This window comes from Anomaloglossus baeobatrachus, chromosome 9 (genome assembly GCF_048569485.1).
Source record: "Anomaloglossus baeobatrachus isolate aAnoBae1 chromosome 9, aAnoBae1.hap1, whole genome shotgun sequence".
Classification (NCBI taxonomy): Eukaryota; Metazoa; Chordata; class Amphibia; order Anura; family Aromobatidae; genus Anomaloglossus; species Anomaloglossus baeobatrachus.
In genome coordinates this window covers 207,666,478-207,688,645 of record NC_134361.1, presented here as the reverse complement: position 1 = coordinate 207,688,645, position 22,168 = coordinate 207,666,478, and the positions used below count along the sequence as shown (strand labels likewise).

At 58.0% G+C, this 22,168-nt stretch overlaps 2 protein-coding genes across 2 annotated transcripts in view; both read left to right on the top strand.

The window, feature by feature from the left end:
- The window catches only part of VAV2 (vav guanine nucleotide exchange factor 2), a 71,066-nt gene extending 54,268 nt beyond the window's left edge, over positions 1-16,798 (top strand). Inside the window, 16 exon segments of the mRNA XM_075324323.1 lie at positions 1,775-1,907; positions 4,843-4,857; positions 4,962-5,071; positions 5,184-5,285; positions 6,342-6,430; positions 6,516-6,532; positions 6,835-6,856; positions 7,328-7,455; positions 9,273-9,338; positions 9,470-9,507; positions 9,580-9,696; positions 10,132-10,219; positions 10,525-10,639; positions 12,224-12,310; positions 13,746-13,900; positions 16,531-16,798. Of these exon segments, the coding sequence (XP_075180438.1) occupies positions 1,775-1,907; positions 4,843-4,857; positions 4,962-5,071; positions 5,184-5,285; positions 6,342-6,430; positions 6,516-6,532; positions 6,835-6,856; positions 7,328-7,455; positions 9,273-9,338; positions 9,470-9,507; positions 9,580-9,696; positions 10,132-10,219; positions 10,525-10,639; positions 12,224-12,310; positions 13,746-13,900; positions 16,531-16,578 (1,330 nt within the window). The 3' untranslated portion in view covers positions 16,579-16,798.
- A 1,213-nt stretch (positions 16,799-18,011) lies between these two features.
- B3GALT9 (beta-1,3-galactosyltransferase 9) lies at positions 18,012-21,727 on the top strand. The gene is made up of 2 exons (XM_075324332.1): positions 18,012-18,071; positions 20,187-21,727. Exons 1-2 carry the CDS (start codon positions 18,066-18,068, stop codon positions 21,273-21,275), a joined length of 1,095 nt encoding a protein of 364 aa, XP_075180447.1. The 5' UTR covers positions 18,012-18,065; the 3' UTR covers positions 21,276-21,727.
- Positions 21,728-22,168: the final 441 nt, after the last annotated feature.

Genomic DNA, 22,168 nt, shown 5'->3' with positions numbered 1-22,168 from the left:
CCCTCCCCCGCTCATGATGCCCCTCCCGCTCATGATGCCCCTCCCCGCTCATGATGCCACCCTCCCCGCTCATGATGCCCCCCTCCCCGCTCATGATGCCCCCCTCCCCGCTCATGATGCCCCCCTCCCCGCTCATGATGCCCCCCTCCCCGCTCATGATGCCCCCCCCTCCCCCGCTCATGATGCCCCCCTCCCCGCTTATGATGCCCCCCCTCCCCGCTCATGATGCCCCCCTTCCCGCTCATGATGCCCCCCTTTCCTGCTCATGATGCCCCCCTTCCGATGATGCCCCCTGCTGATGATGCCCCTGCTGATGATGCCCCCCTTCCTGCTCATGATGCCCTGCTGATGATGCCCCCCTTCCTGCTCATGATGCCCCTGCTGATGATGCCCCCTTTCCTGCTCATGATGCCCCTGCTGATGATGCCCCCCCTTCCTGCTCATGATGCCCCTGCTGATGATGCCCCCCTTCCTGCTCATGATGCCCCTGCTGATGATGCCCCCCTTCCTGCTCATGATGCCCCTGCTGATGATGCCCCCATTCCTGCTCATGATGCCCCTGCTGATGATGCCCCTCTTCCTGCTCATGATGCCCCTGCTGATGATGCCCCCCTTCCTGCTCATGATGCCCCTGCTGATGATGCCCCTCTTCCTGCTCATGATGCCCCTCCCCGCTCATGATGCCCCTCCCCGCTCATGATGCCCCTCCCCGCTCATGATGCCCCTCCCCGCTCATGATGCCCCTCCCCGCTCATGATGCCCCTCCCCGCTCATGATGCCCCCCTCCCCGCTCATGATGCCCCCCTCCCCGCTCATGATGCCCCCCTCCCCGCTCATGATGCCCCCCTCCCCGCTCATGATGCCCCCCTCCCCGCTCATGATGCCCCCCTTCCGATGATGCCCCTGCTGATGATGCCCCCCTTCCTGCTCATGATGCCCCTGCTGATGATGCCCCCCTTCCTGCTCATGATGCCCCTGCTGATGATGCCCCCTTTCCTGCTCATGATGCCCCTGCTGATGATGCCCCCCTTCCTGCTCATGATGCCCCTGCTGATGATGCCCCTGCTGATGATGCCCCCCTTCCTGCTCATGATGCCCCTGCTGATGATGCCCCCCTTCCTGCTCATGATGCCCCTGCTGATGATGCCCCCCTTCCTGCTCATGATGCCCCTGCTGATGATGCCCCCCTTCCTGCTCACGATGCCCCTGCTGATGATGCCCCCCTTCCTGCTCACGATGCCCCTGCTCATGATGCCCCTGCTGATGATGCCCCCCTTCCTGCTCATGATGCCCCTGCTGATGATGCCCCCCTTCCTGCTCATGATGCCCCTGCTGATGATGCCCCCCTTCCTGCTCATGATGCCCCTGCTGATGATGCCCCCCTTCCTGCTCATGATGCCCCTGCTGATGATGCCCCCCTTCCTGCTCATGATGCCCCTGCTGATGATGCCCCCCTTCCTGCTCATGATGCCCCTGCTGATGATGCCCCCCTTCCTGCTCATGATGCCCCTGCTGATGATGCCCCTGCTGATGATGCCCCTCTTCCTGCTCATGATGCCCCTGCTGATGATGCCCCTCTTCCTGCTCATGATGCCCCTGCTGATGATGCCCCTCTTCCTGCTGATGATGCCCCTCTTCCTGCTGATGATGCCCCTCTTCCTGCTGATGATGCCCCTCTTCCTGCTGATGATGCCCCTCTTCCTGCTCATGATGCCCCTCTTCCTGCTGATGATGCTCCTCCCCCTGCTGATGACGCCTCCGCCGCTCCCCACAGGTATCTTTTCCTGTTTGATAAAGTCGTTATCGTGTGTAAGAGAAAAGGAGACAACTACGAATTGAAGGAGATGATAGAGCTTCTGTACCACAAGATGTCCGACGACCCCACCTACAACAAGGACATCAAGAAGGTGAGAGGCAAAATGTGTACGGACCAGGGGAAGAGGGTGGCCAGGAGATCTGTGGACCGGGGGAAGGGTGGCCAGGAGATCTGTGGACCGGGGGAAGGGTGGCCAGGAGATCTGTGGACCGGGGGAAGGGTGGCCAGGAGGTCTGTGGACCGGGGGAAGGGTTGGGTAGGAGATCTGTGGACCGGGGGAAGGGTGGGCTAGTTGTGTGCGGACCGGGATGTGGGAAAGAGTGCGTGGTGTGTGGACCGGGGTGGAGGAGGATGAGACATACACTACAGTTCAAACGTTTGGGGTCCTCCAGACAATTTTGTCTTTCCCATGAATATCCTACTTGTATTTATCACATGAGTTGCATAATGAATAGAGAATATCGTCCAGACAGTGACGAGGTTAGAAATAATGATTTTTACATGAAATACTTTTCTCTTCACACTTTGCTTTCGGCACAGAATGCTCCTTTGCAGCAATCCCAGCTTTGCAGATCTTTGGCATTCTAGCTGTTAATTTGCGGAGGTAATCTGGAGATATTTCGCCCCATGCTTCCCCCCTCCACAAGTTGGATTGGCTTGATGCGCACTTTTTGGTACTATACGGTGAAGCTGCTCCCACAACAGCTCTATAGGGTTGAGGTCTGGTGACTGGGTTGCCCCTCCATTACAGATAGATACCGGCTGCCGGCTTCTTATCTAAATAGTTCATGCATAATTTGGAGGTGTGCTTTGGGTCATTGTCCTGTTGTAGGAGAAAATTGGCTCCAGTCAAACGCTGTCCACAGGGTATGGCATGGCGTTGTAAAATGGAGAGATAGCCTTCCTTATTCAAAATCCCTTTTACCTTGTACAAATCTCCCACTTTACCAGCACAACCCCAGACCATCACATTACCTCCACCATGCTTGACAGATGGCGTCAGGCACTCTTCCAGCATCTTTTCAGTAGTTCTGTGTCTTCTGTGTGATCCAAACACCTCAAACTTCGATTCGTCTGTCCATAACACTTTTTTCCAATCTTCCTCTGTCCAATGTTTATTCTTTTGCCCGTATTAATCTTTTCCTTTTATTAGCCAGTCTCAGATATGGCTTTTTCTTTGCCTCTCTGCCCTGAAGGCCGGCATCCCGGAGTCACCTCTGCACTGTAGACGGTGACACTGGCGTTTTGCGGGTGCTATGTAATGAAGCTGCCAGTTGAGGACCTGTGAGGCGTGGATTTCTCACACTAGAGGCTGTAATGTACGTGTCTTGTTGCTCAGTTGTGCAGTGCGGCCTCCCACTTCTCTTTCTACTCTGGTTACAGCCTGTTTGTGCTCTCCTCTGTAGGGAGTAGTACACACCGTTGTAGGAAATCTTCAGTTTCTTGGCAATTTCTCGCATGGAATATGCTTCATTTCTAAGAACAAGAATAGACTGTCGAGTTTCACAGGAAAGTTCTCTTTTTTTTCTGGCCATTTTGAGAGTTAATTTTAATTTTATTCATTTATATAGCACTATTAATTCCACAGCGCTTTACATACATTGGCAACACTGTCCCCATTGGGGCTCACAATCTAGAGTCCCTATCTGTATGTCTTTGGAGTGTGGGAGGAAACCGGAGAACCCGGAGGAAACCCACGCAAACACGGGGAGAACATACAAACTCCTTGCAGAGGGTGTCCTTGGTGGGATTTGAACCCAGGATCCCAGCGCTGCAAGACTGCAGTGCTAACCACTGAGCCACCATGCTCCGTGAGAGTTTACTGGAACCAACAAATGTAATGCTCCAGATTCTCAACTGGCTCAAAGGAAGGTCAGTTTTATAGCTTCTCTAATCAGCAAAACTGTTTTCAGTTGTGCTAACACACATGTACAAGGGTTTTCAAGGGATTTATAGTCATCTAGCCTTCTAACACTGCAAACACAATGTACCATTAGAACACTGGAGTGCTGGTTGTTGGAAATGGGCCTCTATCCAAAAATGTAGATATTGCATTAAAAGCCAAACGTTTGCAGCTAGAATAATCATTTGCCGCATTAACAGAAATCCCCTCTATACATTTTTAAATGTTAGCTTCATTGATAAAAAAAAATAAGGAAATATCTAAGTGACCCCAAACTTTTGAATGGTAGTGTGTGTGTGTGTGTGTGTGTGTGTGCGCTGGTGTGAGATGTGGTGTGTGGACCAGGGTGAGGTGAGATGCGGTGTGTGGACGAGGGTGAGGTGAGATGCGGTGTGTGGACCAGGGTGAGGTGAGATGCGGTGTGTGGACCGGGGTGAGGTGAGATGCGGTGTGTGGACCGGGGTGAGGTGAGATGCGGTGTGTGGACCAGGGTGAGGTGAGATGCGGTGTGTGGACCAGGGTGAGGTGAGATGCGGTGTGTGGACCAGGGTGAGGTGAGATGCGGTGTGTGGACCGGGGTGAGGTGAGATGCGGTGTGTGGACCGGGGTGAGGTGAGATGCGGTGTGTGGACCGGGGTGAGGTGAGATGCGGTGTGTGTACTGGGGTGAGGTGAGATGCGGTGTGTGGACCGGGGTGTGGGGAGATGCGGTGTGTGGACCGAGGTGGGGTAAGATGCAGTGTGTGGACCTTGGATGATGCGAGATGCAGTGTGTGGATCGGGGTGAGATGTGGTGTGTGGACCGGGTGAGATGCGGTGTGTGGACCGGGGGATATGCAGCACACAGATGTGGAGGTTAGCGGGGCAATGTGTGTCTATGGACTCCCGCTTGCGGCTGTGTATATGACGCTCCCGGTGTGGACCAGTTCTGTGGTTCTGGCGCACTATACTTCTCACCCGGTCCGGCACGCCGTCATTGGTTACTCTGGAGGCCGTGTTTCCCGGGCAGTGATTGGTGGTCTCGGGTAATTCTCGGGCCCCCGTTGTTGCCGCGGTGATGTGTTGTTACTTTGTTTCCCTGTGTTTCACACTCACTTTCTCTGGTTCCTTTACGCTGGCGACAGTCACATGGCAAAATGGTAAGACGCCATATTCCCGGCAGCTGAGCTCACTCCCCTGCCCCATAGCATTGCTACACGCGGCCAATATGGCGGCCGGCGCTCACCGTCTGCTCCCCCCACAGTGGTCGTACGGATTCTACCTCATTCACCTCCAGGGGAAGCAGGGGTTCCAGTTCTTCTGCAAAACAGAGGAGATGAAGCGGAAGTGGATGGAGCAGTTTGAGATGGCGATGTAGGTAGTCAGTGTTGTCATAGGGACATTCGGGGGCTCTGACCCCTCGGGTACGGCCCACATGATGGCGGCTGATAACAAGGCGCCGCTGATCTCATCCTTGTTTTCTCAGTTCCAACATCAAACCGGACAAAGCGACGGCGAATCACCACAACTTCCAGATGTTCACCTTCGACAGAACCACCAGCTGCAAAGCCTGCAACATGTTCCTCAGGTGAGGGGCGGAGTCTGAGGTGGGCGGGGCTGTGACTGAGCTAGGCAGTAACTATAAGGTAGGCGAGGCTTTAACTCGTGACGACGCTCGCCCCCGTCTTCCCCGCTGAGGACACTTGCCCCCGTCTTCCCCGCTGAGGACGCTCGCCCCCCGTCTTCCCCACTGAGGACGCTCGCCCCCCCCGTCTTCCCCGCTGAGGACGCTCGCCCCCCCCCCCGTCTTCCCCGCTGAGGACGCTTGCCCCCCCCGTCTTCCCCGCTGAGGACGCTTGCCCCCCCCATTCCCCGCTGAGGACGCTCGCCCTTCCCCGCTGAGGACGCTGGCCCCTCCCGTCTTCCCCGCTGAGGACGCTGGCCCCTCCCGTCTTCCCCGCTGAGGACGCTGGCCCCCCCGTCTTCCCCGCTGAGGACGCTGGCCCCCCCCGTCTTCCCCGCTGAGGACGCTGGCCCCCCCCGTCTTCCCCGCTGAGGACGCTCGCCCCCCCGTCTTCCCCGCTGAGGACGCTCGCCCCCCCGTCTTCCCCGCTGAGGACGCTCGCCCCCCCGTCTTCCCCGCTGAGGACGCTCGCCCCCCCCCCTTCCCCGCTGAGGACGCTCGCCCTTCCCCGCTGAGGACGCTGGCCCCCCGTCTTCCCCGCTGAGGACGCTGGCCCCCCGTCTTCCCCGCTGAGGACGCTGGCCTCCCATCTTCCCCGCTGAGGACGCTCGCCCCCCCATCTTCCCCGCTGAGGACGCTCGCCCCCCCCATCTTCCCCGCTGAGGACGCTCGCCCCCCGTCTTCCCCGCTGAGGACGCTCGCCCCCCGTCTTCCCCGCTGAGGACGCTCGCCCCCCCCGTCTTCCCCGCTGAGGACGCTCACCCCCCCCCCGTCTTCCCCGCTGAGGACGCTCACCCCCCCCCCGTCTTCCCCGCTGAGGACGCTCGCCCCCCCCCCCCCTTCCCCGCTGAGGACGCTCGCCCTTCCCTGCTGAGGACGCTGCCCCCCCCCCCCGTCTTCCCCGCTGAGGACGCTCGCCCCCCGTCTTCCCCGCTGAGGACGCTCGCCTCTGTCTTCCAGGGGAACCTTTTATCAGGGATATTACTGCACCAAGTGCGCGGTCGGGGTCCACAAGGAATGTCTGGAGAAGATTTCCCCGTGCCGGATCGGTGAGTCGCCCTTGCTGCACCTCCGTCTTTCGCTGCGTCTCCGTCCTGACGTATTAATGGTATTTTTTTTTTTTTTTTTTTCCAGGCCCAGCTGATGACGTGGTACGAGACCCCTTTTACTCCCCAGTATTACCCTGGTCTACACAATGGGCAGAGCTGCTGCAGAACATCATTAGTATCATCCATAGTGAACATAGTGGGTGGGGCTTGTGATGGGGGCATGGAGGCCCCTCCCCCATTGCATATTACCCTGCCGATCCCCGCAGCCTTCTGTACACACCGCTGCGATGTGGTTTCTGATACCTTAGTATGGCCGTGTTATGAAGAACTACAACTCCCAGCATCCCCTGTGAGAGCAGAGCATGATGGGAAAGCTGCTTTTAACCAGCGTTTTCTTCTTGCAGGATCTGCACATCACAGTGTCAGGTGAGACGATGGCCGCCACTGATCTCCGGGAGCACGACGATTCTGCACATTTCTATAAGTGGCAGACATTGCTGCATTTCCTCACTGTTGTCACCATCTCTTCTTGCTGCCAGTGAATTGAAACCTCCAGAGGCCGGCTTCCTGGGCAGACTGAGCTCTTGCCACAGCTGAGGGTTTGTTACAATGGATCTTTCCTACACAGACACATTGGAACGAACCCTCCGCCTATAGGAAAGCTATGGCCGTCCAGCAGCCACTGACAGCAAGCAGAGATCTGGGAGATGAACCCGCTGGGGTCCGGTCTCCACAATGTCTGGGACTTTCTCGCTCCTTGTCTTGGCGAGTGGTTCCTGGGACCACAGCTTAGTCCTCATTGTGATTGCAGCTCTGGAGGTGACTGGAGTAGGAGGCGCAGTGCAGCTCTGCTGTGTCATAGTGATTAATATTCATTGTGTCCGTCACTGACTCCAGGGCCCAAGATGCTGGCCGTGCAGAACTACCACGGGAACCCCGCGCCCCCCGGGAAGCCGGTGCTGACCTTCCAGACGGGGGAGGTGATCGAGCTGCTGAGAGGCGACCCCGACTCCCAGTGGTGGGAGGTGAGTGACCCTAGGGAGAGCGGTGTCTGTGCGCAGTGAGTGACCTCAGGGCGGCCGGTGTCTGTGCGCAGTGAGTGACCCCAGAGCGGTGTCTGTGCGCAGTGAGTGACCCCAGAGCGGTGTCTGTGCGCAGTGAGTGACCCCAGAGCGGTGTCTGTGCGCAGTGAGTGACCCCAGAGCGGTGTCTGTGCGCAGTGAGTGACCCCAGAGCGGTGTCTGTGCGCAGTGAGTGACCCCAGAGCGGTGTCTGTGCGCAGTGAGTGACCCCAGAGCGGTGTCTGTGCGCAGTGAGTGACCCCAGAGCGGTGTCTGTGCGCAGTGAGTGACCCCAGAGCGGTGTCTGTGCGCAGTGAGTGACCCCAGAGCGGTGTCTGTGCGCAGTGAGTGACCCCAGAGCGGTGTCTGTGCGCAGTGAGTGACCCCAGAGCGGTGTCTGTGCGCAGTGAGTGACCCCAGAGCGGTGTCTGTGCGCAGTGAGTGACCCCAGAGCGGTGTCTGTGCGCAGTGAGTGACCCCAGAGCGGTGTCTGTGCGCAGTGAGTGACCCCAGAGCGGTGTCTGTGCGCAGTGAGTGACCCCAGAGCGGTGTCTGTGCGCAGTGAGTGACCCCAGAGCGGTGTCTGTGCGCAGTGAGTGACCCCAGAGCGGTGTCTGTGCGCAGTGAGTGACCCCAGAGCGGTGTCAGTGCGCAGTGAGTGACCCCAGAGCGGTGTCTGTGCGCAGTGAGTGACCCCAGAGCGGTGTCTGTGCGCAGTGAGTGACCCCAGAGCGGTGTCTGTGCGCAGTGAGTGACCCCAGAGCGGTGTCTGTGCGCAGTGAGTGACCCCAGAGCGGTGTCTGTGCGCAGTGAGTGACCCCAGAGCGGTGTCTGTGCGCAGTGAGTGACCCCAGAGCGGTGTCTGTGCGCAGTGAGTGACCCCAGAGCGGTGTCTGTGCGCAGTGAGTGACCCCAGAGCGGTGTCTGTGCGCAGTGAGTGACCTCAGGGAGGCCGGTGTCTGTGCGCAGTGAGTGACCTCAGGGAGGCCGGTGTCTGTGCGCAGTGAGTGACCTCAGGGAGGCCGGTGTCTGTGCGCAGTGAGTGACCTCAGGGAGGCCGGTGTCTGTGCGCAGTGAGTGACCTCAGGGAGGCCGGTGTCTGTGCTCAGTGAGTGACCCCAGGGCGGTGTCTGTGCGCAGTGAGTGACCTCAGGGCGGGCGGTGTCTGTGCGCAGTGAGTGACCTCAGGGCGGGCGGTGTCTGCGCAGTGAGTGACCTCAGGGAGGCCGGTGACTGTGCGCAGTGAGTGACCTCAGGGAGGCCGGTGACTGTGCGCAGTGAGTGACCTCAGGGAGGCTGGTGTCTGTGCGCAGTGAGTGACCTCAGGGAGGCAGGTGTCTGTGCGCAGTGAGTGACCCCAGGGCAGTGTCTGTGCGCAGTGAGTGACCTCAGGGAGGCAGGTATCTGTGCGCAGTGAGTGACCTCAGGGCAGGCGGTGTCTGTGCGCAGTGAGTAACCTCAGGGCGGGCGGTGTCTGCGCAGTGAGTGACCTCAGGGAGGCCGGTGACTGTGCGCAGTGAGTGACCTCAGGGAGGCTGGTGTCTGTGCGCAGTGAGTGACCTCAGGGAGGCAGGTGTCTGTGCGCAGTGAGTGACCCCAGGGCGGTGTCTGTGCGCAGTGAGTGACCTCAGGGAGGCAGGTATCTGTGCGCAGTGAGTGACCTCAGGGCAGGCGGTGTCTGTGCGCAGTGAGTAACCTCAGGGAGGCCGGTGACTGTGCGCAGTGAGTGACCCCAGAGCGGTGTCTGTGCGCAGTGAGTGACCCCGCTCTTCTGTCCGCAGGGCCGATTACTGCTCACCAGGAAATCCGGCTATTTCCCCAGCTCCTCGGTGAAGCCCTGTCCTGTGGTGAGTGACCCCCTGAGCGGTGGTAATTGCTGGGAGGGAGCAGGCGCAGTGTTGGGGGTCCGCACATGCACGGACGGGGGCAGCGGTGACTCCGCACGGATCATCCACTGATGTCAGTTTTGTTGTTGCAGCAGCCGGTGACCCGCACGGATTATAACAGATACCCCTGGTAGGTGGCGCTCTCGCGGCTGCCGGCGCTCCTGATGGCGGCCTCCTCCTCACACGCTCCGGTGTCTTCCAGGTTTGCAGGGAACGTGGAACGGCCACAAGCGGACAACCTCCTGAAGTCCCATCTTAGCGGAACCTACCTGATCCGGGAGCGGCCGGCCGAAGCCGAGCGTTTCGCCATCAGCATCAAGTACGAGGCTCGGAGCACGGTTGGCCGGCGTGGCTTCTCCTGAGGGGTGGTCTGCCAATATGGCTGCACAGGGGGGTCTCCTGCACCTCAATGCGCCCCCCATCGCGCCTGTTCTGAGGTCTATTTTATATCATCGTCGGGGGGGTTTTTTTCCACTTTTTGCGCAGTTTTAGTGATTCCAGGTTTCTTGTTGCAACGTTTTTCCATTTTTTGCAATCGTTTTTTATTTGAATTTTGGCTCCAAAAGTTGTAAGAGCGAAAAAAGGCGGGAAAAAGCCCAATATAGACGAGCTGTGCCTGACACCACTAGAGGGCGCTCCGCTCGCTGAGCCCCTGAGGTGGGAGAGCCGGATAGGGAACCTTGGTGACCTCGGAGGAGTATGATGGGGGTCGTAGTCTCCGGCGTTTCTTCCATGTTGGTTTGTCTTGTCACAGATTCAATGATGAAGTGAAACACATAAAGGTGGTGGAGAAGGACAGCTGGATCCACATCACCGAGGCCAAGAAGTTTGAGAGTTTACTGGTAGGTGTCGCCTCCCGGAGATGTCCACGGAGGTCAGGTGTCGCCCCCACCCCCCCCCACCCCCTTTCCCGAGGCATCCGCGGTGGTCAGGTGTCGTTCCCCGGGGAGATGTCCATGGTGGTCAGGTGTTGCCCCCTTCCCGAAGGCATCTGCGGAGGTCAGGTGTCTCTCCCCCCCCATCCCCCGGAGGCGTCCACGGTGGTCAGGTGTCGCCCCTCCGGAGTTGTCCGCAGCGGTCAGGTGTCGTCCCCCCGGAGGCGTCCGCTGTGGTCTGAGGGGATCTGACCGGCGCTGATGTTTTGCAGGAGCTGGTGGAATATTACCAGACACATTCCCTGAAGGAAAGCTTCAAGCAGCTGGACACCACCCTGAAGTATCCGTACAAACTGCAGAAGACGCGCAGCGCCCCCCGATCCCCAGGTGAGCGCAACACCCCCCAGATTCCTAGTGAGTGTGGCATGCCCCGATCTCCAGGTGAGCTCGGTGCTACCAGATCCCCGTGTGAGCGCGGCGCCCTCATATTCCCAGGTGAGCGCGGCGCCCCCTTATCCCCAGGTGAGCGCAGCACCCCCTGATCCCCAGGTGAGTGCAGCACCCCCTGATCCCCAGGTGAGCGCAGCACCCCCTGATCCCCAGGTGAGCGCAGCACCCCCTGATCCCCAGGTGAGTGCAGCACCCCCTGATCCCCAGGTGAGCGCAGCACCCCCTGATCCCCAGGTGAGCGCAGCACCCATATCCCCAGGTGAGCACAGTGCCCCCTTATTCCCAGGTGAGCACAGTGCCCCCTTATCCCCAGGTGAGCGCAGCACCCCCTGATCCCCAGGTGAGTGCAGCACCCCCTGATCCCCAGGTGAGCGCAGCACCCCCTGATCCCCAGGTGAGCGCGGCACACGCATATCCCCAGGTGAGCGCGGCACACCCATATCCCCAGGTGAGCGCGGCGCCCCCATATCCCCAGGTGAGCGCAGCGCCCTCATTTCCCCAGGTGAGCGCAGCGCCCTCATTTCCCCAGGTGAGCGCAGCACCCCCTGATCCCCAGGTGAGTGCAGCACCCCCTGATCCCCAGGTGAGCGCAGCACCCCCTGATCCCCAGGTGAGCGCAGCACCCATATCCCCAGGTGAGCACAGTGCCCCCTTATTCCCAGGTGAGCACAGTGCCCCCTTATTCCCAGGTGAGCACAGTGCCCCCTTATCCCCAGGTGAGCGCAGCACCCCCTGATCCCCAGGTGAGCGCAGCACCCCCTGATCCCCAGGTGAGCGCAGCACCCCCTGATCCCCAGGTGAGCGCAGCACCCCCTGATCCCCAGGTGAGCGCAGCACCCCCTGATCCCCAGGTGAGCGCAGGACCCATATCCCCAGGTGAGCGCGGCACACCCATATCCCCAGGTGAGCGCGGCACACCCATATCCCCAGGTGAGCGCGGCGCCCCCATATCCCCAGGTGAGCGCAGCGCCCTCATTTCCCCAGGTGAGCGCAGCGCCCTCATTTCCCCAGGTGAGCGCAGCGCCCCCATATCCCCAGGTGAGCGCAGCACTCCCATATCCCCGGGTGAGCGCGGAGACCCCGATTAATGCGTGAGTGCAGTGTCCTCCTATCCCCAGTTGAGCGCTGGTGCCCCCCTTATCCCTGGGTGAATGCGGCGTCCCCCGATCCTCAGAGGAGCGCGGCACCCCCATCTTCGGGTGGGATTATTATGGCATAGCCTCAGCGTCTGCCGGCAGAGCGGACCCCCGTGTGGCCCCTCCAGCCACTTCTGCTCAGAGCTGCCGTAGTTGTGGATGGAGAGGACGGCGTCACCTTCAGGCACATCAGGGGGATAGTCCCCAGGACGGGGCACTGGGGGTCGGCTTCCTGTTAACTCTTTGCCTGCCTCACCCAAGCTGTGATTGGTCAGGTTGATTGGCTGATTGTTTTGTGCCCCCCCGCTGTTAACCCTTCCTGCTCTGACTTGTCTTCTCTTTCTCTTTTGCTCTCCTACCTTCACGTTTTCTCTGACCTCTGCAGCCTCCTGTGCTTCCTACAACTTTTCTTTTCTCAGTCCTCAGGGTCTCAACTTTCCCTGTCAGAACCCGTCCACACCCTTCTGGTCAGGTACTGCCGCCATATACTGCACCAACCGCAGCGCCACTGCATGACACCGCTTAAAGGGCCGGCGCAGCCTTCTGTACACGAAGCCTCATCACTGTAGTGACCAGCAGGGCCAATCAGATCAGAATAGAAGCAATCTGATTGGCTGGTCCTGCATACACAGCTGAGGGTTTGTCGCCACGCATCAGTGCAGACGATCGTCCTTGTTCCCGACCTCTTCATGATGCGGTGATGATTATTGCAGACGGCGGCCTCCGCTGGGTACATCGGTGCTCGGGCTTCTATCACAGCAGCTGTGGCCATCACCCTGTGCCGCCATGGCTGAGACGGGGATAACGGCGCCATCTGCAGGAGGTGGAGTCACCGGAGCAGTGCAGCCGCGTCAGCGGCTCCTATAACTTCTCCCGCTGTGGACGCCGGATTCCCCAGCTCCGCCATCGCTGAAGTATCTCTTCTATGTAATCGCTCTTCCTCATATGTGCGCGCTCTCCACCATCTGCACGCTGTTATCTGCACACTCTGCGCGCTCTCCGTCATCTCTGCGCGCTCTCCGTCATCTCTGCGCGCTCTCCGTCATCTCTGCGCGCTCTCCGTCATCTCTGCGCGCTCTCCGTCATCTCTGCGCGCTCTCTCTGCCATCTCTGCGCGCTCTCTCTGCCATCTCTGCGCGCTCCCTCTCTGCCATCTCTGCGCGCTCCCTCTCTGCCATCTCTGCGCGCTCCCTCTCTGCCCTCTCTGCGCGCTCCCTCTCTGCCATCTCTGCGCGCTCTCTCTCTGCCATCTCTGCGCGCTCCCTCTCTGCCATCTCTGCGCGCTCTCTCTCTGCCATCTCTGCGCGCTCCCTCTCTGCGCGCTCCCTCTCTGCCATCTCTGCGCGCTCCCTCTCTGCCATCTCTGCGCGCTCTCTGCCATCTCTGCGCGCTCTCTTTCTGCCATCTCTGCGCGCTCTCTCTCTGCCATCCCTGCGCGCTCTCTCTCTGCCATCTCTGCGCGCTCTCTCTCTGCCATCCCTGCGCGCTCTCTCTCTGCCATCCCTGCGCGCTCTCTCTCTGCCATCCCTGCGCTCTCTCTCTGCCATCCCTGCGCGCTCTCTCTCTGCCATCTCTGCGCGCTCTCTCTCTGCCATCTCTGCGCGCTCTCACCCATCTCTGCGCTCTCCATAGACTGGGGCAGCGATGCTGGGTGGAGGGTGATGGGTTGGGGTCGCCTCACCTTCTGCCTGGCACTATACAGACATTGGGGAATTCACCCTCCAATGGGGGAGGGGACCTCACCAGGAATCCGCCACTTTCTGTCCCCCCCCCTCCACCTATCATTCACATTCCATAAGCATGTGGCCGCCATTTTCTCAGCTGGTTGCGGGCTTAGGCTCGTCAGGTTTGGTTGCTGGTGTTTTCGGGGTTTTCGTAGTAACTCCCCCTTTTTCTCTTCTGCGCAGTTTTCACGCCACGTCCTGTAGGAACCGCGGTCGCCAGGTACAACTTTGCAGCCAGAGACATGAGGGAGCTCTCGCTGCGGGAAGGAGACGTGGTGAAAATCTACAGCCGGATAGGAGGGGATCAGGGATGGTGGAAAGGCGAGACGAACGGAAAAGTGCGTATTTTGCCCCCCCCCTCGGGTGGCGTGCATGAGTGAGATGTCTGTCAGATCGGGGGTCCGACGCCTCCCACTATTATAGCACTGCCGCAGCCTGCAGCGCCGCTATCATTACAGCACTGATGACCGCGGGATAGTCTAGGTTACCGGCCTCCTCTGCTGCCTGTCAGTGGTGGCCGCCTCTAAGCTGTCAGTTTACTGTCCTCCAAGCGGTAGCGGAGCTGCGCAGTCCTGAAGAAGGGCACGGAGCACACCCCCTTAATAACTCAAAGGGAATCTGTCATCAGGTTTTTGCTACCTAATCGGAAAGCAGCATAATGTAGGGGCAGAAATCCTGATTCCAGTGATGTGTTTCTTACTGAGCTGCTTCGTTTAGTTTTGATAATTTGCTGCTGATTTAACAGAGATTTTATCATTACAGGACTACTTGGTGCGCTAAAGGTAGTCCAGCAGATTCCTGAGCTCTGTATAACTGCAAGATGTGCAGCAGAGGACACAGCAGACAGTTCATTAATGACACATCACTGGAGGAGACAGTACACAGCTCAGTAATGACACATCACTGGAGGAGACGGCACACAGCCCAGTAATGACACATCACTGGAGGAGACGGCACACAGCTCAGTAATGACACATCACTGGAGGAGACGGCACACAGCTCAGTAATGACACATCACTGGAGGAGACTGTACACAGCTTATTAATGACACATCACTGGAGGAGATGGCACACAGCTCAGTAATGACACATCACTGGAGGAGACGGCACACAGCTCAGTAATGACACATCACCGGAGGAGACGGCACACAGCTCAGTAATGACACATCACTGGAGGAGACGGCACACAGCTTAGTAATGACACATCACTGGAGGAGATGGCACACAGCTCGGTAATGACACATCACTGGAGGAGATGGCACACAGCTCGGTAATGACACATCACTGGAGGAGACGGCACATAGCTCGGTAATGACACATCACTGGAGGAGACGGCACACAGCTCGGTAATGACACATCACTGGAGGAGACGGCACACAGCTTAGTAATGACACATCACTGGAGGAGACGGCACACAGCTCAGTAATGACACATCACTGGAGGAGACTGCACACAGCTCGGTAATGACACATCACTGGAGGAGACGGCACACAGCTCAGTAATGACATCACTGGAGGAGACGGCACACAGCTCAGTGATGACACATCACTGGAGGAGACGGCACACAGCTCAGTGATGACACATCACTGGAGGAGACGGCACACAGCTCAGTGATGACACATCACTGGAGGAGACGGCACACAGCTGAGTAATGACACATCACTGGAGGAGACGGCACACAGCTTATTAATGACACATCACTGGAGGAGACGGCACACAGCCCAGTAATGACACATCACTGGAGGAGACGGCACACAGCCCAGTAATGACACATCACTGGAGGAGACGGCACACAGCCCAGTAATGACACATCACTGGAGGAGACGGCACACAGCTCAGTAATGACATCACTGGAGGAGACGGCACACAGCTCAGTGATGACACATCACTGGAGGAGACGGCACACAGCTCAGTGATGACACATCACTGGAGGAGACGGCACACAGCTCAGTGATGACACATCACTGGAGGAGACGGCACACAGCTGAGTAATGACACATCACTGGAGGAGACGGCACACAGCTTATTAATGACACATCACTGGAGGAGACGGCACACAGCCCAGTAATGACACATCACTGGAGGAGACGGCACACAGCCCAGTAATGACACATCACTGGAGGAGACGGCACACAGCCCAGTAATGACACATCACTGGAGGAGACGGCACACAGCTCAGTAATGACACATCACTGGAGGAGACGGCACACAGCTCAGTAATGACACATCACTGGAATCAGGATCTTTGACCCTGCAGATGGGGGCAAACACCTGCTGACAGATTCCCATAAGGAAGGAAGAGATTTGTCTTTTTCTGTCCTAGTCGTGGACTGAAAAACACAATTCTGCCGCCGCTTCTGGGTTTGTGGGATTTGTGGCGTTCATTCTGAGGAGACTGGGAAATGCGGTTCTTCGGCTCGGGGCTTTCCCGTTTGCTGTGGTTTGTGGAGAGCCGACGCCGAGATTTTCCGCCATTTTTCTCAATGCCTCCTTTTTATTGGCTGCTTTCTCCAGTTTCCTGACGGCGGTAAAGCGGGGGCCCTGCGGAGGCGGTTGAGTTCACTCTGAGGGGGGGAGTTGGGGGGGGTCACACTAGGGGGGGTCACTTATTTATCAGCTCCTTGCATCAGGTGATAATGTTTGTCTCTGTGGTTGGTGTGGGTGCAGACCTATGTAAGAGAAAAGCCGCGTTGTCCTCTCCCAGCGTCCGCTTGTGGGTGCAGTCCCATGTAAGAAGCCACGTTGTGTCCTCCCCCAGTGTCCATTTGTGGGTGCAGTCTTTTATGTAAGAAGCCGTGTTTAATTTTCCCCCAGCATTTGTGGGTGCAGTCCTATGTAAGAGGCTGCGTTGTGTCCTCTCCCAGTGTCTGTCTGTGGTCAGTGCACAGCTGCTGTTTGTCACAGTGTGTCGGTGCAGCCTCCCCTTCAGCTGTGGCCCCAGTGTAATCCGTGGCTTTGTGTCTCCGCAGATCGGCTGGTTCCCCTCCACCTACGTTGAAGAAGAAGGGGTGCAGTGACCCCGCGGCTCCGGATCCACCTTCAGATGTTTTGCACAGCAGGGACGTGGTTCCTATGACGTCCCCCCGCACCTCTGCGGCCCCCACGCCCGGGGAGGGGGGGGGGGTGTCTTCCTCGCTGGGATTACTTGTATATAAGATTTATAATGTGCGGCCGTGGACATGAGCGGACCTGTACGAGGGGGATGGGCTGGGATTAAAGTCATTCCATTTCTGACCCCGTCTCCTGCTGAATTGTCGCCGGTCTCGGTGCTGCCGCCCTGCTGTCAGCTCTCAGGATCGCATCCCCCGGCTCTGCTGCAGTGTGAGAGGCAGTGTCTGTCAGCCGAATAGTCACATCCAGAGGTACTACTCCTCCCAGCAGAGGTACTACTCCTCCCAGCAGAGGTGCTACTCCTCCCGGCGGAGGTGCTACTCCTCCCGGCGGAGGTGCTACTCCTCCCGGCGGAGGTGCTACTCCTCCCGGCGGAGGTGCTACTCCTCCCGGCGGAGGTGCTACTCCTCCCGGCGGAGGTGCTACTCCTCCCGGCGGAGGTGCTACTCCTCCCAGCAGAGGTGCTACTCCTCCCAGCAGAGGTACTACTCCTCCCAGCATCCCCGCTCAGTCACAAAACCAATGATGACACAAGGGGGAGATTTCTGACATTAGCGTTTTGGGCACAAACTCTTCCCTGTGATGTGCGCGATGTTTGTGCCGTGAGCAATAAGGAGGCATCGTCCCTGATACCACTCCGCCTGACGATCCATCACAGGGGTTCTGAAATCTGCATCTGTTTGCGCAGCTCTGGGTGTGACTAGAGCACTGCTGTCGAATAGTGAAGCCCGTGAGCTCAGTGATTGGCTGCAGCGGTGCGCGGCGGCTGTGATGTCAGTTCACGCGACTGCTGACAAATACAATAGAAGCCGATGGGGAAAGAAGTGTCATTCAGAAAAAACTTCTAACCTTGTGCGGTAAAGGAGGCAACGACTGCGCACCGACACTGTCAGCGAGAGGTGAAGACCCCCACAGAATGAGCACAGGATGAGGGGTCCCCATGAATACCAGACCCTGCAGTGGCCCCAGCACCCCCCGCATCCTGTGACTGGTCCCGACACCCCCCCCTCGTGAGTGGTCCCGGCCCCCCCCCCCCCCACATCCTGCGACTGCTGTCTGTCTGTATCCCGCATCCACCCCCTGCCCCCGGAGAACAATGTTAATATTTACGGCTGCCCTGACCGTCACATTATACATTTTAGTTGTTATATTGTTATATATATATACATACACACATCCGGCAGAGTCCTGTGGCGTGTCGCGGTCACATCCTCCGATCACTGCAGGTGCTTCATGTCCGTCTGATGTCGTCCAGTATCCGGTTACCGCTGATGAGTCGGGTCCAGAGCCGCAGACGGATCAGGTTCTGGAGTAACTTTACCCTGTGAGCGGCGGAGAGGAAGAATTCACCGCAGGTACTAGAGTGAAGAGGAGCAGCGTCACCACCAGCGCCATGCAGGTGAGCACCCAGCGATCTATTCCCCGACCTTGCCGCCCCCTCCTCAGTCTGTGCAGGTTTCTCAGTCACCCCTCCTTGCTCTCTGCAGGTGTCCCCTTTCCTCCACTTCTCACCCTCTTCAGATGTCTTCTCGCTTTTTGCTGCAGGTGCCCTCCTCTCTCTCCCTGCAGGTGCCCTTCTTTCCTCCCTCTCCCTGTAGGTGCCCTCCTCTCCTCCCTCTCTCTGCAGGTGCCCTCCTCTCCTCCCTCTCTCTGCAGGTGCCCTCCTCTCCTCCCTCCTCTCCTCCCTCTCTCTGCAGGTGCCCTCCTCTCCTCCCTCTCTCTGCAGGTGCCCTCCTCTCCTCCCTCTCTCTGCAGGTGCCCTCCTCTCCTCCCTCTCTCTGCAGGTGCCCTCCTCTCCTCCCTCTCTCTGCAGGTGCCCTCCTCTCCTCCCTCTCTCTGCAGGTGCCCTCCTCTCCTCCCTCTCTCTGCAGGTGCCCTCCTTCCTCCCTCTCTGCAGGTGCCCTCCTCTCCTCCCTCTCTCTGCAGGTGCCCTCCTCTCCTCCCTCTCTCTGCAGGTGCCCTCCTCCCCTCCCTCTCTCTGCAGGTGCCCTCCTCTCCTCCCTCTCTCTGCAGGTGCCCTCCTCTCCTCCCTCTCTCTGCAGGTGCCCTCCTCTCCTCCCTCTCTCTGCAGGTGCCCTCTTCTCCTCTCTCTCTCTGCAGGTGCCCTCCTCACCGCCTCCTCGCTCTCTGCAGGTGTCCATCTTCTTGTCCTCGCTCTCTTCAGGTGCCCTCCTCTCCTCCTCCTTGCTCTCTGCAAATGTCCTAGTCTCCTCCACCTCGCTCTCTGCAGGTGTCCTCGTCTCCTCCTCGCTCTCTGCAGGTGTCCTCTTCTCCTCCTCGCTCTCTGCAGGTGTCCTCGTCTCCTCCTCTGCTCTCTGCAGGTGTCCTCGTCTCCTCCTCGCTCTCTGCAGGTGTCCTCGTCTCCTCCTCTTCGCTCTCTGCAGTTCCCTCGTCTCCTCCTCGCTCTCTGCAGGTGTCCTCGTCTCCTCCTCCTCCTCGCTCTCTGCAGGTATCCTAGTCTTCTCCTAGCCTCCTCCGTGCTCTCTGCAGGTCTGTCGCCCCCTCCTCGCCATCTTCTCCTCTTCCTCTCCCTCTCTGCAGGTCCCCGCCTCTCCGCCTCGCTCTCTGCAGATATCCTCGTCTCCTCCTCCTCGCTCTCTGCAGGTGTCCTCGTCGCTCTCTGCAGGTATCCTAGTCTTCTCCTCGCCTCCTCCTCGCTCTCTGCAGGTCTGTCGCCCCCTCCTCGCCATCTTCTCCTCTTCCTCTCTCTCTCTGCAGGTGCCCTCCTCTCTCTCCCTGCAGGTGCCCGCCTCTCCTCCTCGCTCTCTGCAGCTGTCCTCGTCTTCTCCTCGCTCTCTGCAGGTGGCCTCCTCTCCTCCTCCTCGCTCTCTGCTGGTGCCCTCATCCTCTCTGCACCTGTCGTCCTCTCCTCGCCCTCTGCACGTGTCCTCGTCTTCTCCTCATCGCTCTCTTCAGGGGTCCTCCTCGCCATCTTCTCCTCTTCCTCGCTCACTGCAGGTGTTCTCCTCTCCTTCTCCTTGTTCTCTGGAGGTGTCCTCCTCGCTCTCTTCAGGGGTCCTCCTCATTGCTCTCTGCAGGTGTCCTGTCCTCCTCCTTGCTCTCTGCAGGTGTCCTCCTCGCCATCTTCTCCTCTTACTCGCTCTCTGCAGGTGTCCTCCTCTCCTTCTCCTTGTTCTCTGGAGGTGTTGTCCTCGCTCTCTGCAGGTCTCCTCCTCGCTCTCTGCAGGTGTCCTCCTCGCCTCCTCCTCGCTCTCTGCAGGTGTCCTCCTCGCCTCCTCCTCGCTCTCTGCAGGTGTCCTCCTCCTCGCTCTCTGCAGGTGTCCTCCTCCTCGCTCTCTGCAGGTGTCCTCCTCCTCGCTCTCTGCAGGTGTCCTCCTCCTCGCTCTCTGCAGGTGTCCTCCTCCTCCTTGCTCTCTGCAGGTGTCCTCCTCGCCTCCTCCTCGCTCTCTGCAGGTGTCCTCCTCGCCTCCTCCTCGCTCTCTGCAGGTGTCCTCCTCCTCGCTCTCTGCAGATGTCTCTGTCGCCCTTTCTCACCCTGCCTCCATCTTCGCAGGTGTTCCTCTGCAGGCTTCGCACCCATCAGTGCTGCTTCATCCTCATCGTTCTCTTCCATGCTCTGCTGTTTGGGACTGATTTGGTGGAGGAGTACCTTTTGCGCTCGACCCCGATCACTTACAAAGAGGAAAAGTTCGAGAAGCTTCGAGAACAAGCGCAGACTTTGAACCTGAGTCTGCAGAGCGAGAACATCTCCAGGTCATATGTGATCAGCAGCTCAGGACGCTGCGCTGGTCAGAACGTCTTCCTCCTCATCGCCATCTTCAGTTCTCCTGAAAACAGGATCAGACGGGAAAGAATCCGTCAGACGTGGGGACAGGCAATGTTCCTGCAGCGTTTCGGGGCCACACCGGTCTTCATGCTGGGGAGGCCACAGATGGAGGCCACGCAGTACAGCCTGCTGAATGAATCTCGTCTCCATCAGGATTTGGTGCAGGGACGTTTTCTGGATCCGTCCAATGACACGCTGAAGGCAGTGATGATGATGGAGTGGGTTGTGGCCTTCTGCCCCGATGCCCGGTTCATACTGAAGGCCGATGAGTCTGTGTTCGTCAATGTGGAGAGTCTGAGCCATTATCTGCGGAGGGTGGAAGTCCACACTAGTGAGGTCTATACGGGGAGGGTCATACACCAAGCCCGGGCAGACCGAGACCCCCACAGTCTAAGCTTCGTCCCGACAACATCCTACTCACAGACCGTCTATCCGGATTACTGCAGCGGCTCGGCTATGGTCATGTCCCAGGCGGTCACTAGGCGGCTATACCTGGTGTCCGTCCAGGTGACTGTGGCTGTGCCCTCTGAGGTCTTCATTGGCCTCTGTGCCCAGCAGACCGGCGTCCTCCCTCTCCACAGCTTCCGCTTTTCCGGCACTCGTCACATTCGATATAACCGGTGCTGTTACCGGATTATCTTCTCATCGTCCGGGATCGGAGACGACGAGATGTCCGCAGTGTGGACGGATCTGAGCAGGGGACACCGCTGCTCCAAGCTGGAGACGTACTACGGCCTGGTGGCCTGCAAGGTCTGGTCCTACCTGGACAGGATCAAGTACTACTTCTCGGAGGAGGAGGGAAGTTGGTCTTTCTAAAGAGCCGGCGGCGTCCCACCGTAAGAAAAAGAGAGAATCCGTTCTCTCACCGGACACGGTGGACATTAAGAAGTTACATGGAAATGACGGGAGCTCGATACCGGACCATGCAGCTCCTAAATAACAACCGCCACTCGTCTACTACTGATTGTGACACGCATCACCTCCTGAGTCACCTCCAGAGCTGCACTCACTATTCTGCTGTTACATCGTGTCTTATCCTCCAGTCCCCTCCAGAGCTGCACTCACTATTCTGCTCTGCATGTGGCTGTAGTATAAAACGTGATGTAACAGCAGAATAGTGACTGTAGCTCTGGAGGATAAGACATGATGTAACCGCAGAAGACAGATTTACACAATTGGTCAATTTTAAATTGAAGTGCTCTCTGACGTTCCTGTATTATACTGTTATAAGGTGTCTGCTGCTCATGTGGATTTTGATAAATAAAATGCTGAACTGATCTGAAAATAAAACTCATCTGAATACAAAGAATGTATAACGGACGAATCTGGGAAATAAGTGACAACTGAGCAAATCACAGTGACATTTACCAAGTGTAATACTGCCCCCTATATACAGGGATATAACTGCTATAATACTGTCTCCTATATACAAGAATATAACTGCTATAATACTGCTCCTATTTATAAGAATATACTATAATACTGTCCCCTATGTACAAGAATATACAGTCATATGGAAAAGTTTGGGCACCCCTATTAATGTTAGCCTTTTTTCTTTATAACAATTTGGGTTTTTGCTATTTCAGTTTCATATATCTAATAACTGATGGTCTGAGGAATATTTCTGGATTGAAATGAGGTTTATTGTACTAACAAAAAAATGTGCAATCCGCATTTAAACAAAATTTGACCGGTGCAAAAGTATGGGC